The sequence below is a fragment of the Arachis duranensis genome, chromosome 6 (assembly GCF_000817695.3).
Source record: "Arachis duranensis cultivar V14167 chromosome 6, aradu.V14167.gnm2.J7QH, whole genome shotgun sequence".
NCBI lineage: Eukaryota > Viridiplantae > Streptophyta > Magnoliopsida > Fabales > Fabaceae > Arachis > Arachis duranensis.
In genome coordinates this window covers 103,366,772-103,377,201 of record NC_029777.3, presented here as the reverse complement: position 1 = coordinate 103,377,201, position 10,430 = coordinate 103,366,772, and the positions used below count along the sequence as shown (strand labels likewise).

The 10,430-nt window shown below is 31.2% G+C and overlaps 2 protein-coding genes across 8 annotated transcripts; one reads left to right on the top strand and one right to left on the bottom strand.

The window, feature by feature from the left end:
• Positions 1-420: 420 nt before the first annotated feature.
• On the top strand, positions 421-2,974 carry LOC107495239 (uncharacterized). The gene is made up of 2 exons (XM_016116351.3): positions 421-448; positions 1,558-2,974. The coding sequence occupies exon 2, from the start codon at positions 1,601-1,603 to the stop codon at positions 2,972-2,974; it is 1,374 nt and encodes a 457-aa protein (XP_015971837.1). The 5' UTR covers positions 421-448; positions 1,558-1,600.
• A 669-nt stretch (positions 2,975-3,643) lies between these two features.
• Positions 3,644-8,090, bottom strand: LOC107495384 (probable glycosyltransferase At5g03795). Of its 7 annotated transcripts, none has more exons than XM_016116535.3 (6): positions 7,849-8,090; positions 7,276-7,396; positions 6,071-6,929; positions 5,833-5,963; positions 5,174-5,522; positions 3,644-4,533 (listed from the first exon to the last, which is right to left on the bottom strand). In XM_016116535.3, exons 3-6 carry the CDS (start codon positions 6,875-6,877, stop codon positions 3,871-3,873), a joined length of 1,950 nt encoding a protein of 649 aa, XP_015972021.1. In that variant the 5' UTR covers positions 6,878-6,929; positions 7,276-7,396; positions 7,849-8,090; the 3' UTR covers positions 3,644-3,870. The 7 variants fall into 7 exon arrangements, with proteins under 7 accessions (XP_015972021.1, XP_020980982.1, XP_052118532.1 ...); XM_021125323.2 differs by having other exon boundaries at positions 7,854-8,090; XM_052262572.1 differs by having other exon boundaries at positions 7,871-8,090.
• Between the last annotated feature and the right edge of the window lie 2,340 nt (positions 8,091-10,430).

The following is a 10,430-nucleotide window of genomic DNA, read 5'->3' as shown; positions in this document are numbered from 1 at the left end:
ATCATTGGACAAAATTAGTGGCAAGAAAACAACCAAAAATGAAGATATATGTAGCTGGAAAAGATCATCTGAGTTGGATTTACTTTCCGAGAATGGAAAATGTCAACTAGGCATCCCATTTTATCGCGGTTATTCACAGCTCGTTTTCAAAAATATAAGACAGGGTTTGCATCAATTTCATTCCCTTCAATTCATTGCATCACCTCTGAGTTTTGCAAAATTTGCGCCTAATTAATTTATTATTTTCTTATTATTATTAGGCCTCTCATCAAAAGTCAAAACCCCTTTCTGAAAAAATTTCCCCCCTCTTTTCCTTTTGTTTTTTTCTTCTTCTTCTTTTGCTCTTCAATTCCTCTTTCTGAGGAAAATTCCATCTTCCTTGAGTAGTTTCATATACTTTTGTTGCATTGCCCAAGAATCATTCTTCTAAGGTCTTTCATTTATCTAGGTATGTTATCTAAATTAAACGTGACATTACTTGCTTTTCGGTTAATTTGATTCATTTGGTTGATATGATGTTATTTTCTTTGGATATTAAAGGGTTATATTTTTTTTAGGGTTATATTTTGCTATGATGTTATCTATCTTTTCTTTGATAATTGCATGCATTATGATTTCTTGCTTCATCTTTTCCTTGTATTTTTTTTAATTTATATATGAGTAATAAAAGAAGATTTCAAAATAATATATTGATAATTGATGAGTTTTAAGTGAATTGATAAAACGTGATTTTTTTTAAGCAAAATGGGTGTATGGGTCATTAAATCCCCATGCATGGAGAAAAAAATTATTTTCAAGAAAAAAGAAAGATCATGTTTTCTTCTGCTTGTCCAACAAGTATCTAATGTGAAGAAATAATTGAATAATATTCTTAATGTTTTCTCTCAACTTTAATGTTAAAAATGCAGAGAAAAACAAACTTGCACTTTTCTCAGTTATGTATAAGATGGACTTAGGGGGTCAATAATTTTTTAATGCACTCAAGCACTATATTACATGCAAATTTCCAAACAGAAAAATCAATCGTAAAAAAAAAGAGAATGCAGCAAAAAGCAGGAGTAGCAACATATTATTTATTTTGAAATAAAAGGATATAATATATAATGATTCTTGTATGAAGTGGCAATAGTATATATTTTGATATAAAATCATAAAAAGAATACAATATGTAATGATTTATATATGAAAATTCTGCATAATACTGGTTTATATAAAAACATATTCTCTTAATTTTTTTTTTCAATTATTGTTATAAAATATAATTTTTTAGTATATATTTCTTAACTAGAACAAAAAAAATGTTAAATAATAAAAATATAGTGAAAATTTAACTGCAATTATGTTCACGTGAGTTTACTAATTAAAAATAGTTAGATAATTTGATATATTTGACTAAATTATTATCAAACGATACTCAACTAATAACTTCATATAAGTCTTCGCCTAAAAATATTTAATGAAACAATTAAGAAAAATCTGGTGTGGTATTTTTTGAATTTTCAATTAAAATATGTACAAGCTGATTAAAATAACATTTTTCTTTGATGGAACATGCAGATTCTTCCGAAGAATTTGTTGGCTAAGGAAGAATCTGAATAACATGGCAACAAAAGCAAAACCGGTAACTGCTGCTGGGAAGGAGAAGAAGACATCTTCTCTAATTTCAAGCTTCAGAAGAACCACAAAATCATCCACGGCAACAGCAACCGCCACAACAAACAAGACCACCACCACCACCACTACTACGGCCAACAAGACCACCACCACTACTACCACCACAACCGCCACGCCTTCAACATTAGAGAGAAACAAATCCGTTGGCAGTAGCAACAGCAGCAGCAATAGTAGTAGCTTGGTTTATCCTAAGGCAACATTTCGCTCAAGCCTTGATTATGCTTCCACATTCAAGGATGGTAGTAGTCCTCTTGGTCCTAATAAATCTGACGCAATTACTCGAAGAAGATCTTTTGAACCTAGACTGACACCTACCTCTTCGCCGTCGTCCAGTCCCGCCAAACTACAAGTTTCGAGCACTACTACTAGAGTTCAGAAAGCACTTGTTTCTCCCGGCCATCCTAGGGATACTAGTACTTCCAAAAGTACTAGTATTCCTTCGCCAAGACCGGCTTCTGATAAAACATCATCTAGGAATATTCCTAGAGATGTTAAACAGAAGCCGGTTTTGACGAAGAGTGGTGGTTCTTCTGTTAAGCCCAAGCCTGGGAAGGTTGTTTCTGCTGAAGCTTCTTCGGAGGTGTCTGATGTTGAAGCAGAGGAAGTTAAAGAACTGGTTGAAGTAGTTAAACAGGAGAATCATGATGATGTTGAGGTTGATGAGCTTCTTCTTCTACCTGATCATCCAGATGTTCTTCAAAATGAAGAGGAGCAGATTCTAGAAGGTGGTGTCCATGACCTAGATGATTTTGGTGACGATGAGAGGGTGATTTCTACGGTGTCTGAAGAACTCAAGGAAGAGTCATCACCACCACAAGAGGAAGAGAACACAAACAAGAATGATAATGATCAAGAAGATCCTCATGTCTTCGTGGCTGAAGAAGATTCTTCTTCAGCCGCGAAGGAGGCGGTGGTTGTGGTTATGGAAGAACCTGAAAAGGAACTTGGAGTGATAGAAGAAGATCAAGAAAGCGAGACAAACGAGGAGGAAAGGAAATTGGAAGAGAAGAACATGAAACTACTAATTCAGGGAGGAGCAAGTGAAAGTGAAGAAGAAGCAGTTGAAGTGACCAAAGAAGAAGAACCAAAACCACACAAAAAAGAACAACAACAACAACAACAACAACAACAACACATAAGGGAAATAATAGTAAGCGGGCATGGAAGGAAAGAATCTCAATTATCAAATGAAGTGATTGAAGAAACTGCTACCAAGTTGATGGAGGAAATGAACAAGGTTAGGGCATTGGCGGGTGCATTCCAAACTGTCATAGATAATCAAACCGCCAGGAAAAAGTGATCTAACAGAGTAAGGGGTTTTAAATTGTGATTCACAACCCAATTGCAGCTACAATATTACCATTGCATATTCTGTTCAATCATCATTATCTCTCAAGCTTTTAACAAAATCCAAAAATATCAATCCAAGTTCTCACACAACTTTTGGGGTCATAATAGCAATTGTGACAGTTGCACATAAGTATTTCCCACAAATTTGGCATTGTAGCACAATTTAAAACTATGGCAACAACACCTATTTTCATGTGAGATGGACATGTATTATTATTGTGCATGTAAAAGAAGTTTATGCAAATTTATTTATACGTTACAAACTTGAATTAAGAGGTGTTGCCTTTAAGCTTGGTTATTAATTTCAAGCTCTAGGGTTAGTTGATTTGTGTAATTTGTTTCAATATCTCGTGTAAGTAACACCACCATTGTAAAGTACGCACATTACTCTGTCTTTGATCGATTTAATTTCCAACACCCGGTTTATTTGGAAGAATATAAATCATATTGATCCTCTCATTATTTATTAAACTCTATCATATTTAAAGCACAAGAATGTTAAAATTCAGTCACAAAATCAACTTTCATATAAAATATACGTTAAAATATAAAAATGTATTAAAACGAGTTAAACACATACATTTATACAAAAATTGTTATTTGTACATAAAAAAATAGGTGTTCATTTAAATACACACCACCACTATAATGAAATTGTTATCCCCTTGAGGGTCTAACATACACTCATTTGTAGATGTACAAAATAGGAAACAAATTTATTTTATTTACTAAAGACCAAACCTACAGAGCTAATCACAATAAATGACCTTATCAACCTTTTATTTGGTTACAAATATTCCCCATACTACCAACCACAAAGGCAAAGATGAAGAAAATTGTATCAATCTAAGTTATTGCAGAGAAAACTCTGTTATACCAAACAGAATGAAGTATCATATGAAATATATCATACTTAACAGGATTCTTGTGCCAAAGGAAATGCTTTTGTACCTTTTTGACTCTCATCTGCAATCTAAGATACCTCTTCTGTGGGATAGAAAGAAGTATGCTCTTCAAGTTTGGAATGTCCTTCTCCAAAACAATGACAGAAAAGGTCTCCCAATTCAGAGCCTCGAGAAACGGCGGCACAAAGTTGTCCGATATGATCACCGGAACGCACTCGTAGAATATCGCCTCCACGACTCGCGGGCTGTTCACTTCATAGCCTTTTGCACAAATGCAGTACTTACTACTCTTCATGTATTGAATGTAGTTCCTGTCACCTTTGGACTTTGGCAACTTGCCGAAGATTTTCATGTCAGGATCTTTGTTTTCCCAGTGCTGCAACAGAATTGGCCTAACATAACCATGCATTTTGCCGGCGAAGAATGCCAGAATGTTCCTCTTGGACGGCGATTTTCCACCGAGATCTCTAGTGGGATTTAGGCCATTGCGGACATGTGTTTCAGGAAGTGAAACATCCTTCCCAAAGACAAATCCTTCTTTTACATCAGCATTGCAAAGGGCTCTTATGCAGTTAGACATGTCCACCTTTGTTTCGGAAGGGGCCTGCAAAATGGAAAAGTGTCACAGCATGATCTAGGTATAAATCGCATTGCTTACGGCCAACGACCAAGCCAATAGTCACATAATTTATCCATGTGAAAATTCATAAAAATGTTGCTTTCATTATCTAGGATTGGTAACAAAATGTAGAAAATAGAAAGAGTTAAGGACTAGTCCAATTAACAGAGAAACAAAGAAGAAAATTAAGGTGAATTTTATGGTGAATATAATTATGGTGGATGAGTGGTTATAAAACTTGACAACTCTTAAAAAGTGTGACTAAAATTAAAGTCATACTTATTTACTATTTGACAACACATTCTAATTTTCACACTTTATTTTTTATTTTTTAAATTATAAATGATTGAAGAGGAACCTTGCAGCAATGGTTGAGTTGTCTCTGTGACTTCAAGGTTACGGGTTTAAATTGTGGAAACCGCCACTAAATTCCACGGACCCTGCCTTAATGTAGGATTTTTGTGCATCGGACTGCCTTTTTTTTCTTAATCAAAAAGGATTGTCAAATAGTAAAAGAGTACGACCTTAATTTTAGTTGCACTTTTTAAGTGTTGCCAAAACCTCATAGTCATGGTAATTGTAGCCACCATAGAATGCACCAATAACTAAAGCTCAGATAGCATACCCAATCGTGGCAACCAACAAGAAAGTGATCAGCACCTCTGGTTCTGTTCCAAAATGGATGTTTGCCCGCTATCAATTCTACGTAGTTATGCAGATACTGAATCAAGTTTTTATGACTATGTGAACCTTGTACATACAAGGCTTCCTCTAGCTTTCGAGAACTGAAAGGTAAGTAAAACAGGTGTGCCGTCTTCGGGTCATTAGTAATGAATCTTGTATTTGCTTCCATGAGCTTCATGAACCATCCCTCGGAAGCATAAATTCCCGTGAGAAATGGTGTATGTAAGATGGGTCTAGCTCCTTCTCGGTATACATACACTTTCAGCATATGTTCCATTAATTCATAGCTCCTGAGAATTAAACAGTTACATGGCAATTAACAAATATAGGCTCAAAAACATCAATAAACATTTTCCAACCTACTATACATCTAGTGAAAGCACAAATTTTCCAAACGAAGTTCATTTCATGTGTACTAAGTTTTGTTTGAGTGGACTATAGACAATATTAATGGTCCCTATTTAGTTCATGTTGTCATTAAAAAAATATATTAACTATAGTCTAATTTAAGGAAAAGAACTCGGACAAAATATTATTATTGGAATCTGAGATGATATCAGTGTGAACCGGTTTCATCGGAATCTTAATTTAAAAAATTACCTCTTGAACATGGATACATTGTGATAAATAGGACCATATAAATCTGGATCGTTCTTTACAATTGGTGCATGTTCGATCTCTGATCTCGCCCATAGTAACTCCTGATCAACTCCTGAAGACCACTTTGGCCTCTAGCAACCAATTAATGGCACAAGACAGCATGAGAATATCAGAATGCAAATATATATACTAATGTCATGAATATAAAGCTTAATTCTCATAGTTCTTAATCACATACCATAGAACGATATGAAGCGTGACTTTGAAGAAATAACTTGTTCATTTCAGACACTGTTGTCACTTCCGGAACTGCCGCATGAGAATTGTGATTCTCCTTAGGCATGCTGACTGTAGCAGAATTCTTAGCTTGTGTATTGCCTTCATTCTCTTCTTTCATGGAATTAGACTTTTTGTCTTTCTGAAATAAAGGTATGTTTGAATCATTCGAAGTCCCCTTAGTCGAAATTCTCGGGCTCACATTTGTCATAGATGGAGTAGAATTAGCATCAAGGCTAGCAGACTCATGTTCTGGTCTTGAAACGTTTTCTTCTCCAGAATGATTTGTCAAAAGATCCAAACCCATAGAATTGTTATAACTGCTAGGCCTAAGATTTTCTTCCTTCCATCCCACAGATACATTACCTGTTTTCTCAATACCCTCTACCGTCGAACTTTTGTTAGATTCGCCAAGTCCTAGAGAACTGTTTGCTTGGTTTCTTGGTTCCAAGTCGAAAATCGGAGAACTATCATTTGCCCCTGACACTCTAGTTCTATTATCTGTCTCAAGGGAACTTTCAATAGTCACATTTCCTTGATTGAAAATGGTTACATTGTTAATAGGTTCCGGCACCGGAGGAGGATCTTTGCCCTGGATTTTATTACTTCCTGATGTAGGTATATTACCGGCAGAGAATAGAGAGAGCAGAACATTACCATATGGAAGCCCAAGATACTGGAAAGCTACAATTGTTGCAAAAGTAATGCCAATGAACCATAGCAACCTCTTCGACTCGAACCGAAAGAAGGAAGAGAATTCTTGACCCATTTTGCTAAAATTCTTCAACAATTATCAGTTGTCTAGAATGACCATAGCATCTCTGCGGAATAATATACCACAAAAACTTAAAAAAAAAAAAAGTCTCACATGTAGCTAACATAAACTCGAATTAAAATGCAAAAAAATCATAGAAAGTTGACCCCAGAAATTTATATATTTTGTTCAAATTCAAGCATAGTTGTGGAATAGATAGACCAAGATTCTGACTGCTGAGTTCCACACATAAATTCAATTCTACAAAACCAGTTTATGAATTTTCAAATAAGTAATATATATGCTCAAAAAGCAAATTTTATTGTCATATGATTCAGGAAATTAAATTCTACTGAAACAAAATTGATTTAGAAACTCAAAGAAGCAAAATAAAAAATGGAAGAGAAACTCACCTTTTCTTCTCCTTTGGAGGCAGAAATCAAAATCCAGAAACAGGGGAAAGATTGAAACTTCAAAGTCAAAACCAACCAAAATTTGAAACTACCATTGACCAAACCACAAACTAGTCGTTTACTGTGACATGCAACAAGAAAAGGTTCAATTTTGATGATACCATATCCACCATGCAAGAAATGAAATTCAACCCTCAATTTTTTACTCCGAACTACAACCACAACATCAAAGACTTATTCTTGAAGGCATGAAAATAATCAAGAACAAAAACAACCAATAACAGAAGAAACAAAACGAAAAAATAAAAAATAAAAATGAAAAGGACTTAAGAACAGTTTAACTTCATGAACAGAGAAAACAACAATATGCGACTCTTCTATGAGAAAAAGAAGACAAGATACAAAAGATTCCATTTAAATTGAATATCATAAAAAAATTTAATTTAGTCAACCTCCTAGGAGGTTCCAAGATTTTACCTTTTTTGCATGCATATCCAGAAACAAACACCAACATGAGTTGCTTGTGGAATTTTCAATTAAAAAAAAAAAAAAGAGAATTATAATATTTAGCACCTTACTTGGCATTGACTCTTACATTGGAACTACCACAGAGTTCTTGAAGCTCTTCTAAGTTCTAACACACGAACTATGATAAACGTGACAACATTAATGTGTCTCTCACAAACTTGATATCAGAGTGATGAAGCTGAAGCTGACACAGAAGATAGAAAACACGTTACGCTGCTTTGAAAAACACCACCATAAAACCGGTGTCAGCAGCAGAGCTTGATTTTACTTTCATTTTCTATGGTGTCTCTTTTTCGTCGGTGATTTTACTAGTTTCACCAATTCTATTTCTACTTTTAGATAAATTAAATATATTTTTCATTTTATGAGAGAATCTTTTTATTTATTTTTAATTTATTAAATTTCATTAACTATAATAATTTAATTATATTAACTAATTAATTCGATTAATTATTTTTTTATTTTTTTAATTCAATAAATCAAATTAAATCACTACATCGCTCGGTCTCACTCTAAAAAGTTATATATGTTATGTTATTATGTTGAAAGATGTTTTTATATTTTTTTTTCTTTTGAAATGTTATTTTCATAATAAATATGTTATGAACGATGTTAAATTATATTGAATTGATTATTTTATAATTATTATATTACAATTTTTTTGTTAATTTTTTTTTCAAAAGTTTTCAGAGAATATCCATAAATATTCGTGAATTTCTGAGTTTTCTAAAGAGATAATTAAATGTGAATTTTCGACAAAAACAGAGAGGGACAGGACATCTTTTTTAAATGGGATTGAGAGACAGAGAAAGAAATCTGTTATGCTTTACGAGTACCTATTACTATTCTAACTAGCAACGAAGATTCGAGAAGGGACACATGGACTTTATCCACATTAAGCCTTAAGATAATGAACCTAAGATGGATTTAGAACCCTAACCATGGGTCTCGGTTGATTTTGCATGCTTGGAATCTTATTCAGACTAAATATATATTGGATTAATGTTTTGAGTTATTGTTGTAACAAATACTATATTATTAAATATTTAAATATTATAACATTTAGCATATATAAAAGTTGGATATACTTACAAGAAATTTTTTATTTCAAATTTTAAAAAGTTTAATTATTTTTTCTTTCTTTTAGTTTTAAATATTATTTATTAATGTAATAAAAATATAATAATAATAATAATAATAATCACTCACATAATTAAAATAGATCATACTAATATATACATGACACTACATATATCAAAAATGATTATATATGATAAATAATTTTTTTGTAATGATGATATAGTTAATTTATGTGTAAATCAACTGATTTTTGTAACATATAATTTACTGCATAATTTTTTCTCTACATATAGATAAATTAATAAATTTATGATACAATCATACAAGATGTTATTTATATTATTTAACATATGAAATAAGTAACTTAAGCCATTATCTAAGATAATAAATATAATAGCGTAAATATCTACTTATTAATTATTAGTATATAAAAAATATAAATTGATATTTTTTGGTAAAAAATTAATAATAAAGGTTATTAAAATTAATTACATAGTAAAAAATTATAGATAATTTTTTAAATAATAAAAAATAAAGTTACTAATTTTACATATTACAAATGTTTAATTTATAATTAATCTCTAACTCAATTTTTGGCAATTAAAATTTAGATGATTGAAATTATTAAATGTTGAATATTTTGCACCTAATTAATTTTATTTTTGTTATTAAAATTTAAAAGATAGCGAGCTGTTAATCAATTCTAAATTCAAATTTAAACTTGAATAAGAAAATAAAAAATTATTTTAAATTTTATTTCACTAATCAAAATTAATTTTAAAATAAAAAATTATTTTATACATCATGTTATAGAATATTGTGGTCATTTATTTTTTTAATAGTAATATTATCAAATAAAATACTATAAAAAATTAGAAAACATGTATTTACCAATCAAAGGGATAATAATTTATTTTCAAGCAATAGAATAAATTATTGAATAACAAAAGTTATCATAGTTTTTCTTTACACAAATACTCAACGATAGTGTTTAACAAATATTACCAAAGAATATTAACCAATCTAATAATTTTTAGAATGACATAAGTTTATCAGTTTAAAAACTTAAAAATTATATCATAAAATATAAAATTTTAACAGATATTAGCATTAAGCAGAGGTGGAGCCTCATGTCAAGCACCTCTAAATTTTAAATTTTTTTTAAAGTATATAGAAATTTGAAATTAACCTCCCTAAAATATTTAGTTCAATCTCTTCTATATTATAAAATTAATTTTTGTCCTTTCCTAAAGTGTAATATAGCTCCGCTCCTAGCATTAAGCATATTATTTTTATTTCAAAAATGAATATTATACTAATAAATATGAACCGCGATATTTTCCAATTCGATAGATCCAAGAGTAATTTATCGCAAAGATTAATCTATTGCGAATTAGAGTATCATTTAGGATTTAAAATTTAATGTGATACTATTATTTTTAATGTTTTTAACATTGAAATGGTTAAACTTTGATTTTAGTCATAATTTTGTAAAATATTTATAGTAATAATTAATATATTTACTTAATTTTTTTTAATAAAAATCC

Coding starts and splice junctions, on each gene's coding strand:
- LOC107495239 (XM_016116351.3), top strand. CDS start 1,601: ATGGCAACAAAAGCAAAACCGGTAACTGCTGCTGGGAAGGAGAAGAAG.
- LOC107495384 (XM_016116535.3), bottom strand. CDS start 6,877: ATGGGTCAAGAATTCTCTTCCTTCTTTCGGTTCGAGTCGAAGAGGTTG. Junction 5,523..5,832: donor AATGTATCCATGTTCAAGAG/GTAATTTTTTAA, acceptor TTTAATTCTCAG/GAGCTATGAATTAATGGAAC. Junction 4,534..5,173: donor TTGTTGGTTGCCACGATTGG/GTATGCTATCTG, acceptor TCCATTTTGCAG/GCCCCTTCCGAAACAAAGGT.